Genomic DNA, 15,063 nt, shown 5'->3' with positions numbered 1-15,063 from the left:
CAAGCAGATGCTCTTTGTGGGGGAGATGCAGGGCTTCAAAGCCGATCGATACGCTTCTCAAGACATAGATCCGAAATTAATCGTTGTTTATTCTCGCTGCACGAAACGAGATCCAGTGTCCGAACGAAGCATTCTCTGACCATCCAACATGCGACGAAACTGGCATATTAATGCAATATTACCACCAACTGGTTATCTTGTGAAAGCGCAACAAACGTTCGCCGGAACCATCGCACGAGAACATGTCTTCCCACACGGACTGTTATTGCAGACACAAACCTTGGCATCAATTTGCAGCGATGGCTGATACACAAGAAACCGTCCGTAAAAAACAGAAAATGTCCAAAGTTTGGGATCATTTCAGACTTAAACAATACAACATAGTGCAATGTGACCACTGCCAGGCAGAATTGGCGTTCCACAGCAGCACGTCTACAATGATTTCGCATTTGAACCGAAAGCACCCGGTCGTCGTTTCCAGCTCGACAAGCTTCGATGACACAAGGTAACGTAAACATTCATGTTATCTATTTTACTGTCACCTACGATCGCAAGTTAGCACGTAGCGTCTCTGTAACGGCCGCAACCTGATCTCCTTATGACTCTATTATGCTCAAATCAATCCAATATCTGATCAGCTTATCCCTTCGAGGGTCGCGGGCGTGCAGGAGCCTATCCAAACTGTCTTCGGGCAGTAGGCCAGGTACAGCCGAAATGGTTACCAGCCAATCACAGGGTACACATAGACAAGCAACCATTTACACCTAAGGACAATTTTGAATGATCAATTAACAATTAGCCTACTGTGCATGTTTTTGAATATGGGAAGTAATTGTACCCGGAGAAAACCCATGTAGGCATGGGAGAACATACAAACTCCACACAGGAAGGCGTGAGCCTGGAATCGAACCCATGAACTCTGCACTGTGAGGGACATGCCTAACCAGTCGTCCAACGTGCCGCCACGTGCTTCGATGTAGAAACAAGTTTGCGGGAACTTATAAAAGTTTTAAATCAAAAGTGGCTGTCAGAACTGTTTTGTGTGTGTGTGTGTGTGTGTGTGTGTGTGTGTGTGTTAAACTAAAAAGATTCATTCACTTGTCATGACACCGGAAACCATTTTGCAATTTTGGGGTGGCCGTGGTATGTAGTTTTGGTGACAACCGTTAAACCCTCTCTCCGTCTGTTCTCTGTAATAACACTGCTTTGTTTTCTGACAAGCTTGCCAAAATGCTTTAAATTTCTAATTGTTTGTGTTGGTCAAATGGGTAAGTTCCCCCCTTTGGTTATTTATAAGTAATGACAGATGAATAATGTATATTTCCGGTACAATGTTTACTTGGCTAGTTTAACATTACAGCATTTCTTAAGCATATCAATAATTTTATTCCCCCCAGCACATCACTTGGTCGCCCAGTTCCGTCATGCTCTATTAAAGAAGCTGCCTTGCTGACAGAGAGCATTTTGGACATGCTAGTCACTGATATGCGCCCATTATCCATGGTGGAGGACAAGGGATTTAGGAAGATGATTTCAACTTTCAACCCCAAGTACATCATACCATCAATAACTTATTTCACAAATATCATGGAGAAGAGGCGCCAGGAAATGACAGAGAAATTGAAAAATGTCCTCCAGGACACGGAGTGTGTTGTACTGACTACAGACATCTGGACAAGTGTGGCCACAGAGGCCTATCTCGGGGTGACCTGTCACTTCTTGGGGGAAGATTGGGAGATGAAGTCCCTCTACCTCACAACGATGCGTCTTGAAGAGAGGCACATGGCTGTCGACATTGCGGACTGGCTTGAGGAGACCGTTGCCAAGTTTCATATTCCATTGCTAAAGGTGAAGGCAGTCGTCCATGACAACGAGGCTAATGTAGTGGGTGCGGCAGGAATTTTGGAGGAGAGGCACGGCTGGGCTACAGTGATATGCTCAGGGCACACTCTGAATTTAGTTGTTCAGAGCACGCTGAAAAATAAGGAAACCATTGCTAATTGTGTGGATTCGGCGAGATGCCTAGTTGAGCATTTTAAGAGAAGTGAATTAGCTTGTACCAAACTGAAAGAAAAGCAGCAACAAATGGGAATACCGCCACTGATGTTGATCCAGGATGTAAGTAGCCGGTGGAATAGTACGTATCACATGCTGTGCAGGCTTCTCGGACAACGATGGCCTGTGACCGCAGCGCTTTCCGATCCCGCTGTTACCAAACGACACTACCTGGATCTAGATCCGGAGCAGTGGAACCTGAGTGAGGAGCTGACTCAGATCCTCGGACCATTTGAAGGAGCAACAGAGTTTCTGAGCGGGGAGCAGTTTGTTACTCTCTCTGCTCTTCCACAGCTGGTGCACAACCTTAAGAAGTCAATACTGAATTCAGCATTTAAAAATGCATCTGTCAGAGCCTTCCAGGCTCAAGTGGCAGAACAGATCACAGAGAGATGGCAAAAACTGTTTTTATTTCAACCCGAAGCTCCCAACACTGTCCTCCTGGCTGCTGCTTTGGACCCAAGGTTTAGAAAACTGAAGTTCTTGCCTGCTGAAGATGTGTTTAAGGTCCAGTGTACAATCCAGTCCATGGCACTCGCTGTTAAAAAGGAAGCAAGACAGTCAAATCAAAGCAGGAGTGAAGCCACGGCCATAACCAAAGACCGTTTAGGTCCAAAATATGGCTCTTTGCTCAAAAGTATTCTGGGATCATCATCAGACTCCAGCAGCAGTGAGGAAGAGGAGGATGAGGATGAGCAGCTTAGTCAAGCGGTGCAGAAGGAAGTCTTGCAGTATTTTGGAGAACAGCCAATCTCCAAGAAGGAGAATCCACTGCCATGGTGGAGATCAAACGCATTACGATATCCAACCTTGGCAAAGCTGGCCAAGTCCTTTTTGGCTATCCCAGCGACATCGACACCCTCCGAGCGATTGTTCTCAGCTGGGAACATCGCCTCAAAGCGGAGAGCGAGCCTCGGTTTTGAGCAAGTCGATATGTTGACTTTTCTCCATTGTAATCATATGCTCTTGTAAAGCCTTGCAGTTGCACAAATCCATCACCACACAGACACACAATCCTACCTACCTCATCTATGTACCTATCGAAGTTTGTTTGGTGATCGAAACATCAATAAGCCTAAATGGCCTGGAATTCTAGTTTTTACAAATGAGTTTTAAATTTGAATGGTACAAGATATCTCAATATTTTTATTTACGTTTTTATCGTTGTTACAGATCCCTATTTTTTTGTATTGACTCTCCTGAAACTTTTTAGATGTCACAATATCTTTGCTTTGCTTAATCTGATCCACTGGTGAAAGGACACTTTGATCCTCTCCTCTTTCATCTATAACTGCTTCAGACAACAACGTGTATGCAGAAAATTGGTGAAGATTGCACGACTGTCTGTGTCCTATGTGTTGTGTTGTGTTATTTTTATTATTTTGACTTCAAAATGGCGCCGCGTGAGTGGCTGCCTTTCCAGCAGCTCCTATATTTTGTTGTTCTACTTCTTCCTTTCATAACTTTGCTGCTGTGAATCGGGAATTTCTCCATTGCGAGTCTAATAAAGGGTTTCTTATCTTAATCACCAATTCTTTAAATGTTTTAAATTGCTCATGTCAATTGACACTGTATATACGTTTTATAAAATGGTGTTCAAAAACACGTCTTCAATGTGGCACTCAAAAAAAAAAGTTTGATGTCCCAGTTTTAGAAACCATTTGACTTGTTGAATTTTTCTGTATTATTAAAATATATTGACATGCATATTCAGTATAAGCCACTGGCGCTTCAGAAATTAAACATTTCTAATACCTGTATATGACAACAGTACCATCCCAGATTTTTACTGTGCTACATGAAATTGAGAGGAGCTTCACATGGGAGAAACAACATACACTGATCAACAGCGCATTTTAATCAGTATTTCTTTAACGCTATTGCAAACATGGCTTTACGTTTTTTCTAGCACATCAGGTTTCTGAAAGATTTTCTTTCATTTTCCTTTTTAAGTTTCACCTATAAAAGCTTGCGCAGTACGGATTTTAACATGCATTGACATATATAGCTGCGATGTTTCAGGAAAAAAAAGATCCACCTTTGGCTGAACCCAACCCTTCATTCATAAATACTACTTATTATATACAGCAACCTGGTGTGGTAGTAAAAAAACAAAACTCAGGGCCAATTCGGAATTATGCGTCTCTGACAAAAATATTTTTAGTCAAACAAAATAACGAACCATATTAAACAAACGCAACCGTGTCAACACCGAACACACATGGCACCAGGTAATTCTAAACATTTAATCCAACATGCTGGTTTTTAATAACAGTGGCCATTCATGCTATTGCATCAGCACAATCAGTATGTTTCACTAGCAAACTCCAGGGATGAAGGAACACAATGAAATTGAATGTTTTGTAAGTCGCGCAGCTGGACAGATGTTGGACAACCGCCACATATCGCGTTCCACAAAGCCTCTGACATCCTTGGCATGGAAAGAAGACGCCCCTCTCATATACTGTCCAGCTGCTTCAATACAAATGGAGCTGTGAATAAAGGAAGACTTTATTAGTCGGTAACTCAATTTTGAGTTATAATTGTGATCGGCGCTCATAGCTATTTTCCAAACATGACACATTCTCTCAGGTCTCAACCATCCATCATAATGACGCCATTCGTTTGCAGCCATCAGTCAGATCACAAGACAGACTTGTTAGTATTTATTTGACCTATTATTTTTTAAAATTTCTTTTACAGTATTTTTCGATTTTAATCTAAACAAACTTAACATGTTTAGAGTCTTTAATAATAATTTTGAAATGATCTTTAAATAAAAGGACATTGTTTCTCACTATTTAGCGACATTCCAATGTCACCTGAGTGTACTCACTGGCTCTCAGGAGAGCGACGTAAATGAGAAAGTTTCGTAAAGAAGAGACGACGTCTTGTCGCATTTTCTTCTTCATTTCTTCTGGGTCCATCTTAGGTCCGAGACCTTCCAGTTTGAACATTATAGCAGTCGATTAAATGAATTTGGTTCTCCGTTTCGCTTGCAACGCGAGGTAACTCCGTTTTAGGAGCATGGAACAAACAGTGACACCACGACCCGGAAATATGCGCCGGAAGTAGTTTGTCGAGTATGGCGTCCTCGGAGAGACAAACTGTTAGGAAGCTCTTAAAAAGGAGGGCGGGGGAGGGGGTAAGCGAAACGACGTAGTAGTGGTATGTACTTGGAGGAATTAAAATGCAAAGGAAAACAAATAGCATCTCTATTCCAAAATGTGTTGTTTTCGTTTAACACGAGGAAATGCAGCAGCCCGCTACAAATTAAATCGATTGATATGCATGCAGTACTAGTAAATCACATTCTATTCAGGATTTTTTTTTTAGACCATGATTTTTTTGGTCTAAAAAGTCTGGAACATTTGTTTAATGGTACAGTCTTGTAATGGGCTATTGGGATAACACGCATATGATAATAAAATGGTCTGACTGCCCTCTTACCTCCGACATTGTTTTTGAAGGATTATACATACAGAAAAATATAACACTGGACACCTACATTCACATTGCGAAAAAAATAGTAAAACGTGGAAAATAAACAACAGTCATTCTGAAAACCATCTGCGTTTTGTGACGTTACTTCACTGATGCCGATGTATGTCGCTCTCTGACCTTGCAAAGGGAGGGGCGGGGTCCAGTGGGCAGACAACGGAGGAGTTGGGGGTGCGTGGTGGGGGAGGGATGGGTGACATGAGCGAGAGGGTGGGTGGGTCTATTTCTGAGCCCAGGGCCGAGGATTAAAAGAGAGAAGCAGTCCCGGCACGATGACAGCATCCTGCACATAGACAGCACCCCACCACCACCACCCCACCATCATCCTCATCCGGGATCACGCTACGGATTTTTCGGGGGAGAGACAATCGCTGTTTGTGTTCACATTCTCCGCATCGCCCCTCCATAGACTCCCGGTCTGCGCGCCTCCTCTTGAAAACCACGAGGTGAGTGAACAATATCCACGCACCGAGGTGCCCGATCGCTCGCCTTCCTCGCACCTTGCGTTTTCATTCCTGTGTTTTTCGTTTGAGATTTCTCGGCCGAATGAATAATTCAAATGACAGCGGTCCACGCACCCCACGGACTGCACCCGCGTTCCCATTTGAGTGAGGCGATGGATATTTAAATCCGATTAAGAATATATATGGATCCAACAAAAGACTGACCTTTTCCCTTTGTTCAGTCTCTTGATTTGCGTGGCTGTTGAAACAGAATTTGACCATAAGGCAAGGTTGGATGCTTTCTGGAGACATTAGGAGCAGTGTGTGACCACATGTATATTCACATATGGACATGGACATTTTGAATAGATATAGTGAAACCATTCAGCCTACTGTTAGCTGAGATATTGAGGACCCATTCTGAGTGCACAGTGAAAGCTCAATTGAATCTTGTGATTCATGATTATCCAAGGAGTGCAGCTAGTGAAGCACATATTATGAATGGGCGTAGGCGACTGGCAGTGCCTTGGGACAGTCATCTTTTTTTCTTTCCCTGTCCTCATGTCCTGTGGGCAGAAGCAGGAGCCTTCTTCTTCTTCTTCTTCTGCTGCAAGCCATGACAACACCACTCGACCGGGCCAGTGCATTTCGGTGTTCTGGAACTTTGATTGAATACACGACCAATACACGACATGGTTTTAACATAATCTCAGGTCACACTTTCATTAACATCTCTGCTTTGGAGGCAACAACGTCACACAAATTTTAAAAAATACTTTTTACTTCTTTTTTTTTTTTTTTTTTTAAAGTTTGACCAGATTACAGTGACACCCGTGAGGATAAAATTTCAGATAATGGATGGATATTAATATATTAGGACTACATGTTATATTATTAGTATGGTATTCGTATGAATATTATGATTATTATAAAAACAATGACGTGCTAGCAAAAAAAAAAAAAAACGGGCTGATTTTGAATCAGCGCAAAAAAAAACAACCCTAGAAAGTTTACTTGCCTTTCTGATTAAAAAAATTAGTAAAAAATTATTGACAAAGGTTGTCTGATAGAGTCACTTATGCTGTAGTGGTACACTCTCCTGACTTGTGAACGGGCAGCGTGGGATCAGTTCCCACTCAGTGAAGGTGTAGATGTGGGTGTGAATGGTTGTCTGTCACAATATGTGCCCTGCGACTGACCGGCGACCAGTTCAGGGTGTTGTCTGCCTTTCTCCTGAAGTTAACTGGGATATGTTCCAGCATCCCCTCGTGACACTGTGACAGGTGAGTCATCTCAATACTTTGACTGCACTGTAATTGATAATAACATGGGGCGCCCGGTAGTCCAGTGGTTAGCATGTCGACTTCACAGTGCAGAGGTACCGGGTTCAATTCCAGCTCCGGCCTCCCTGTGTGGAGTTTGCATGTTCTCCCCGGGCCTGCGTGGGTTTTTTCCAGGTACTCCGGTTTCCTCCGACATTCCAAAAACATGCGTGGCAGGCTGATTGATCTCTCTAAAATTGTCCCTAGGTGTGAGTGTGAGCGTGGATGGTTGTTCGTCTCTGTGTGCCCTGCGATTGGCTGGCAACCGATTCAGGGTGTCCCCCGCCTACTGCCCGAAGACAGCTGGGATAGGCTCTAGCACCATTATCTTATTTTTGCTCCATGTACAGCACTTTGTATACAGCGGTGGTTGTTTTAAAGTGCTCTATAAATACATTTGAATTGGATTGGATAAACTTTATTGTCAAATTTATTGTCAATTGAGGTGAGTTTTAATCAGGATTCGGCTAAAATATGTCTTCTTCAACTATATTTATGTTCCTTATTAATACCCAAACCTCAAATTGTTAAATTCTTGGTTTATTCCCATGATTTCTAGTTCTTTTCCATAGAACGTTTTTCAACTGTTCTCATTTCCCAAATTTTGCATCCCTACTCTTGCGATGTGTGGAAAAAAAGTGGATCTTCTGTGTTTGGTTTAGGTGCATGCTCTGGCCCTGCTGCAGGCGGAGTGTAGTGACTCTGGGATGTATATGTTATCCCATGTGATGGGACGTGCATGCTCTGAGCCCTTGCTGCCGGTTTGAGATTCACAAGGGGCAGAGCTCGCACATCAGGAAAGTCTTGATGCCCGCCTGCATTAGGCTCTGACTGCCTCGCTGACTGCTCCACTGTCCCACTTACTGCAGCCAGTCTGGCCGGCCATGCTTTTCAGCTCTACTGAGTGTCTTCAGGGCAGTTACTGGGTTGGTATTCTTGGCCAACCGGTAATTTACTTGAGTCTTGTTGCTGCTGCTGTAGGATGTTGACTCGTTCATAGTGTAAATTAGGGCTACACAATATCATCATGGCGATAATGGCACAATCAATACGCGGATCGCAAAGACGTGCAATAAATTAATACAATCGTATGAAAATGCCTGATCTTATCTGACTTTGTATCTCCGGGTATTATAATAAGATAAGATAAGAAAACCTTTATTAGTCTCGCAATGGAGAAATTCCCAATTCACAGCAGCAAAGTTATGAAAGGTAATGCTAAAAATACTTCAATACTTGAATAGACCATCAAAAATATTTTAGTTTTAACCCTCCTTCATCCTTTCAAAACATTTCACCTTCTTAAAACACCTTTCAAAGTATTCCTGAGCACCCGTTCTCATTCTCGCTTTGTTGTTTTAGTCACTCATTTGAAGTCTACTGTAAAACTAACACAAAACAACCGACACAGACCTCAATAAACTATTTTATAAACACCAACAGTTTTGACCAAACTATATAATTTCAAGTTTAACCCAAGAGAACCCACGGTGACACATATGTCACCTATAAATTCTGCTACTCAAATACCACCCTTAAATCGCAAAGGGTCAATTTGGCCCTAATCCTAAATTCGGATTAAATCCTAGAATTTTTGAAAACATCTTTTTTGGTGTTCAGTGAACAAATAACAGTCATTTAATATATAATTCATCATTTTCCAAAGAAGAAAGGGGTTCTTGGGTTCTCATGTAATGTGAAACGCCACATAGGGGCTAAGAGAAATGAGCGTAGATGTTACTGTCATTATTAACAATCAAACAACTGCTACTTTTAAACACACAAAGCAGCAAAACATAAAAACAGACCATACATCAATATTTACAGTATTCTATATTATATTCTCTCTGCCCTGTGGAAACAATGTCCATTACTGGAGTTTAATCACGCTACATCTCTTGCAGTCGACCTCAGCGTTTCCTGGCATTTTCCGGCAAATTGTGGTACCACACTGAAGGCACACAGTTTCAGATGTGGACTCACCTGTGCGCTATGCAACCCACGGAGGGGAAAAAAATGTCGCGCACGCTCCAAAACCTTGTCAAAGGGCTTTTCAGGAGAGAGGAAGCTGCCATTACACTTGCTGTAGGTCTCCGACATTTGAGTACATAGTGTGCAGTCAGTATTGTTTCCAGTTTTGCTTGGATGGATGATGGTTATATAGGAGGAGAAGTAGGGTACAAAACATAATAATAACAGACCATACACTACGTTGAAGAGGAACAGGAGGCATGACCTCATTGATGTGACAGCTCCATGGTGATGGCACAGTTGACCGGCAGCGGTGCCACAATGTAGGCCAATTCTATTTAGGAAAATATCGGACAAACAGTTATTAGAATGGAACAGCTAAGACTCTCTGTTTAGCTTATGGAGATCTCCCTTTTTATTTCTATTGGAATATTGAACCCTTTCAACCTTGTACCCTGATAACATGGTAAACTGTCCACTGTAGTCACCACTGTCCCTGAAAGGGTCATGATGAACACGTTGAAAAATGGGTCTACAGGACCCGTCATGACATTTTGGCACAAGAAGTCACACTTTTCATTTTATTCTTTTATATTTTGGGCCTGTAAGTGTTTTGTTTTTCAAAATTGAAATTATGGCTTTATTAGGTTGTTTAGGTAGGTTAGTGATGGACTCCGGACTGTGTACAAATTCAAGTTGCCCTGGATTGGAACCTCTGCATTTTTTAATTTCACCTCAAAGCTTCAAAATGATTGAAATGATTGTACTTTAAGATAACTCTTTTGATATGCAGTTATTGAAGTGAGTCTCAGACACCAACAATATATCACGCTCTCACACGCAGCCAGACTTTCTCGGCTATCAACATGTTCCAATCTCTGGGCCATCGATAGCGACGTGTAGCACAACACAGTGCACTATTAATCTTCAAAAGGTTCATTATTTCGTGGTGCAGTGGGGAGTGCGAGCCCCGCCAAGTCGCTGATGAAAGAGCAAATGAAATGAGATGTGCACGGTGAGTTCAGCCTTCATAAGGCTAATGGAATGAGCTTGAACGGCTGCATGAAGAACAGCAGATGTGATGTTGTCTCGAATTCCAGTGGCAGGCAGGCATAGGATCATCCAGTTCAGGATTACAAGTTTCCTGTCCACGGGGGCAGCATTAGCTCTTGGCTTCCTGACTAGACGGTCACAGGTTCAAAACCTGCTGTAGGCAAACTCAGGGGTGATGGAGAGTGTGGGTGTTGTAATGCTAGTTCACTCACTAACGTGCCATTGAGCAAAGCATTGAATTCCCAATCTGTTCCGGGGTGTAACACAATTGTAAAACATTTTCCCTTGTTTGTGGAACCCATTTATGGTTGTGTGTGAATTGTGATGACTGTGAAAGGAATGTAATAACAAATAGCAATGTATGTTTTCTCCGGGTACTCCGGTTTCCTCCCGCATTCCAAATACAGTACATGCACGATAGGTTGATTGAACACGTGTCCCGAGATGTGCTTGTGAGTGTGAATTGTTGTTTGTCCATGTGTTCCCTGCGATTGGCTGTCAACCACTGGACATTTTAGAGTCTTCGATGCATCTAACATGCATGCTTTTGGAATGTGGGAAGAATCCAAAGTATCCAGAGAAAAACCATACAAGCATGGAGAACATGCAAAGTCCACACTGGAAGGTTACAACTTTTGATCAATTTTCTTTGTTGTCAAACAGTTCTGGCTTTCCGGTTAGACAACAAACTGTCGTCGGTTTTCCAGTTCATCTAGTCACTGATCCGCTACTCCTGCATATGACACTCAACAAAGCACAAGATACTGCTAAAAATAAATGACATTTTTGAGTACGGTACATCAGCTGCTAACCATCAAAGTGGTCGTTGTTCATTCTGAATGGGCAACAACACTGAGGAAATCCTTCAAGTTGTTTCTGAGGCATTCAAGACCACAACCGTGACACACACTAAAGAAAAGAAGGAGATGTTTTCATTCGCTTTAGGTCAAGTTATAGTATGTATCCGGATGACTGACAAGAAACAGTTCAGCTTCCCCAATTAAAACAAGTCAGATTCACGACAGAAGAATGAAATGTAGCGGTAGTTCTATTCACGTTCGGTCGAGGTGCCAAGTGGCATATGTCATTCTGGAGCCCCAATTTACTCAATCTGAATTCATTTTTATATTCAAATTGATATTTTTAGAGTAACATTTGACAACAGTCATTGAAAATCAATATTTTGCGGCCAAATGCGTCGTGTTTGTGAGTGTACGACTGAAGTGAAGTGTGAAGTCCCATTGCAGAATCCTGCTCTGCTGCTGCTGTGTTCAACTGGAGGGCAGCTCTTGTGTGTGTGTGTCTGTGTGTGTGTGTGTGTGTGCGTGTGGGGGGCAGATTTGGGCCAAGCCCTCAATAGCTGCCTTTCCAAAATAAAGCTGTAGTTTAGTCAGTGAGGGAGGCTCTTTTTCTCTAGTATTGTGCGCACAAGTGGTGTGTTTGCAACAGCAGTATGTGAGTGAATAATTCAAGATAGTTCTTCTCAAGCAGGACACAGCGGACCGTCTATGAACTGCATGTGTGCTCGTAGCAAACCACAGGACTGAACAACAAACTGTTTTGTCAGACAGCGAGACTTTGTGTGGGAAAATGGGCTGCGAGTGGGGGATTGTCTCGAAAGAATGAGACACAGACGTTGCAACACAGGGACGGAGGCAGCCCCCATAACCTCAAACACATCATGAAGACTGGAGAGGTTGCAGGGCAGAGTGAGCCGTTGCATGGGAACTTTAGGATCCAGCAGTAGTAGAACATCGGACTCCCATCAGCTTTTGCTCATTGATCTATAACTGGGATCAAATAAAATGCGGGCTAAGTAATGGGTTATGTCTGCATATAAAGCAAGGAAGGGGAAGGACAAATTAAGCAACATGGGGAACTCGACTGTATTGAGCAGTTTGCAAATCTCTGCCAAGGCCAAACAATCCTGATTTGGATCACCACAAAATTGCACACCTTCACCATCATGCTACAGTCAAGACTGCTGGGGAATCACAAAAGTCATTTGTGGTGCTTACAACTGTTCTAATTGGACATAAATAAAAACCATGGATGAAGCAAACGTGGTCTATTTTTAAAAAAAATATTGCCGGTTGCCAAACTGACCTAAAAAAATACAAATAATTTAACACTGCTCTTAAATATAGGAAAAACAGAAATATGTAACAAAGCAATGATTGAATTCAAATGTATTGTGCATAAATTATACCTCTATTAATTCGTTTCATGTACATGCAAATGTATTGCTCTTAAATGTTAAAAGTAAATGAACCGTTCTTAACTCATTCACTCCCAAAGACGTTTTTAAACGTCTTTTCAGACTTGGTCCAGAATTGGCTGGTATTGAATGAGTTAACAAATGTGTACAGTACGGACACAATTAATAAAAAATTGAAGACACTGAAACATGATGCACAGTTTGAACATTTAAGTCAGTGATTCTTCACATCTAAAGGGAGACTACGGACCACAAGGTGGCATTCACCCTAAACTGGGCACGTAGACGGCCAAGCATTCGGTTACACTCACATTTACGGACAAGTTAAGAGTCTTCAACAAATTGAGGATGGATCTTTTTGGAATGTCGGAGGAAGCCAGATTCGATTGTTGAATATTTGCTTTGTTGACGCTAGTCCTCGACAATGAACCAAATTCTCTCTTGTACCACAAGGCACCGTTGTACCGCAAACCAACTGAAACAATTGCTGATATCAACACATTTTTGGTGGAGATATAACAATACAGGCATTTTCTCGTCATTTATTCAACAAGAACACAATACGTCAATGAGTGTCATGACATCTGGCTATGTTTGCCTTCAAGAACGCCGCACTCATCACCATTCTCAACTCCTTCTTATTCACCAACTCCCTCGCAACGGACTGTAGTTACTTTTGTGCTTTCACTTCACTTCAGCAATGCATTTCTTTGACGCTGCCCTCTTCGGCCTCTTTGTAATCCCCCCTCCCGCCGCACCCCTTCCAATATCCTGTCCTTTCGCTCTTTTCTTTTCTCCGAATCACTCTTTCACTACCCCAGTCCCCTTTTCTCAGCCCCCTTTAAAGCCGCCTCCCATTTCCCCGCTTCACCCCCGCAACCCCCATCTGTCTTTCCAGTGTCCCGTCTAGTTTTCTGCGCTTGTTGCCTGCATTGGCAATGGTGTAGGAGAAGGCGGTCGGCGGCTGTGCTGGCTGCATTAGCCCCATGCATTATTCATGCAGCCTGCATTCTGTGTTGGTCTTCTGCTGCCTTTTCACTGGGACGCGCGGGCGTCCTCAAAGTCCTCGGCGGATGGGACACCGGGCTTAGTGGAGGAGCTGCAAGCTGAAGTCCAGCAGAAGCCATTTACGTCATGCCGGTCAACATTTAAGTGTAATTTTAGTCGGATTTAATGCGCGGTTATGTACTGTCTCACTTCACGCCGCAGCCAACGACAAAGCATTCCCCGAATGTTTATTTTCTCCCCATGCTGGCTTTAAGTTCCAGCCATTTCCACCCCTGATGTTCATGATGAAAACGCTTTTATTACTGGCCAAGATTTCTGTCTGCTTGGCAGAGCCTTTCTGTGTGTGTGCGCGCGCCACACTCGGCTGTCCCCTTTCGAGAGCGCCCAGTCGCAACTCTTAACTGAACTGGGCGCTATGAAATTTTAATTTCGACAACCAGATGAGGACGGATGGCCTCGTCCACCCATCGCCATGTGCATCAGAGACTGTGGTGGTACGAGAGTGAGAGAGAGAATGCGAGAGAGCCTTGTGGACCAGAGGAGGGGCCTCTTGGAAAACCACATTCACATAGCTGGTTTGGAGTCACATCTGCTTTGCTTGACATACTTTCAGGATTCACCCTGAAAGTATCATCCCGAATACTGGAATAGAATCTTTTTTTTTTCTTCCCTCGAAGATGCGGATCGGATTTGCTGACCCGATGTTTCGTTCTTCATTCTAACCATCAGCTTTTCAGGTGGACATTGATTATTGCATTCGACGGGTCTCCTTGATAGATTTGCAATCTGCTCGTCACAGGTGGCTACACCAGACTGGGAGCAGCACCAATGATCACAAGGGTCCCCCTCCAGCTTCTTTCAGCCAATCCTGGAGGGGCTGCAGAGCCGATGTCTCAGAGGGCGTGCGGCTGTTTGTTTTGTGGAGTCGTAAAGAGGCTTACTTCATCACGGTGAGTCACACCCTCTCCCAGTTCCTAGTTATGCGGGGCACTATGTTGGGACCCTGTTCATCTGGCTTTGATTATTCCTGTCTGTTTGAAAGTTTATCCTACTGGGCTGCCATTTTTTTTCTGGATTATTTTGAAATGTTAACATCAATTGCCAAACCTTCCTGAGTTGAGCACAAACGCTATTACATGAGCAAAATAGCGTCATAAAAGTCTGACGTCCCGTGAAAAAAATATGCTCGTTAACCAATGGACTGCGTTCTTAGAACTGGAGGGATATAAAACTGCTAGAATGCTGCTGCTCTCAGTCATTGGAGCTGGTTATCTGACACGGCAAGAGCAGGAGTGTGAGGGTGAGAGATGGGGAAAGAATGAAAATGAAATCTCTGTAGGAACTGCTTGACCTAACACTGCATTTACACTCATCCACTGCAACTATACCCACGAGATGGAGTGGTTTGTCAGTCCCCGTTCCTGCGGTGCATCAATAATCACACTCATCTCCTTGGGCGCAGCTGTCTGCGATGTAACTTCACTCATCCTTC

At 43.1% G+C, this 15,063-nt stretch overlaps 3 protein-coding genes across 6 annotated transcripts in view; 2 read left to right on the top strand and 1 right to left on the bottom strand.

The window, feature by feature from the left end:
• Positions 1-108: 108 nt before the first annotated feature.
• Positions 109-3,580, top strand: LOC147208362 (E3 SUMO-protein ligase ZBED1-like). The gene is made up of 2 exons (XM_086133807.1): positions 109-505; positions 1,398-3,580. The coding sequence occupies exons 1-2, from the start codon at positions 243-245 to the stop codon at positions 3,025-3,027; spliced, it is 1,893 nt and encodes a 630-aa protein (XP_085989933.1). The 5' UTR covers positions 109-242; the 3' UTR covers positions 3,028-3,580.
• A 312-nt stretch (positions 3,581-3,892) lies between these two features.
• Positions 3,893-5,135, bottom strand: tomm5 (translocase of outer mitochondrial membrane 5 homolog (yeast)). 2 transcript variants are annotated; one of them, XR_015103284.1, is made up of 2 exons: positions 4,878-5,008; positions 3,893-4,547 (listed from the first exon to the last, which is right to left on the bottom strand). XR_015103284.1 is itself a non-coding variant. In XM_086133922.1 (2 exons), exons 1-2 carry the CDS (start codon positions 5,010-5,012, stop codon positions 4,513-4,515), a joined length of 156 nt encoding a protein of 51 aa, XP_085990048.1. In that variant the 5' UTR covers positions 5,013-5,135; the 3' UTR covers positions 3,893-4,512. The 2 variants fall into 2 exon arrangements, 1 of the variants encoding a protein (XP_085990048.1); XM_086133922.1 differs by having other exon boundaries at positions 4,892-5,135.
• A 671-nt stretch (positions 5,136-5,806) lies between these two features.
• Positions 5,807-15,063, top strand: part of frmpd1b (FERM and PDZ domain containing 1b) — a 28,386-nt gene continuing 19,129 nt past the window's right edge. For all 3 annotated transcript variants that reach the window (XM_086133787.1, XM_086133770.1, XM_086133778.1), the window contains exons 1-2: positions 5,807-6,002; positions 14,371-14,521. The gene's annotated coding sequence lies outside the window, so the exon portion shown is untranslated. The remainder of the gene's footprint in view (positions 6,003-14,370; positions 14,522-15,063) is intronic.

The sequence above is a fragment of the Hippocampus guttulatus genome, chromosome 2 (genome assembly GCF_054856545.1).
Source record: "Hippocampus guttulatus isolate MCC_2025c chromosome 2, RoL_Hgut_1.0, whole genome shotgun sequence".
Lineage (NCBI taxonomy): Eukaryota > Metazoa > Chordata > Actinopteri > Syngnathiformes > Syngnathidae > Hippocampus > Hippocampus guttulatus.
The sequence above is the reverse complement of the archived record's forward strand: the minus strand, read 5'-3'. Positions and strand labels throughout refer to the sequence as shown.

What these genes read in the sequence shown, in the direction of transcription:
- LOC147208362 (XM_086133807.1), top strand. Translation starts at nt 243, where the DNA reads ATGTCTTCCCACACGGACTGTTATTGCAGACACAAACCTTGGCATCAA. An exon ending in ACAAGCTTCGATGACACAAG is followed by an intron (nt 506 to 1,397) that starts GTAACGTAAACA and finishes TATTCCCCCCAG; the next exon opens with CACATCACTTGGTCGCCCAG.
- tomm5 (XM_086133922.1), bottom strand. Translation starts at nt 5,012, where the DNA reads ATGTTCAAACTGGAAGGTCTCGGACCTAAGATGGACCCAGAAGAAATG. An exon ending in CGTCGCTCTCCTGAGAGCCA is followed by an intron (nt 4,548 to 4,891) that starts GTGAGTACACTC and finishes CTTTATTCACAG; the next exon opens with CTCCATTTGTATTGAAGCAG.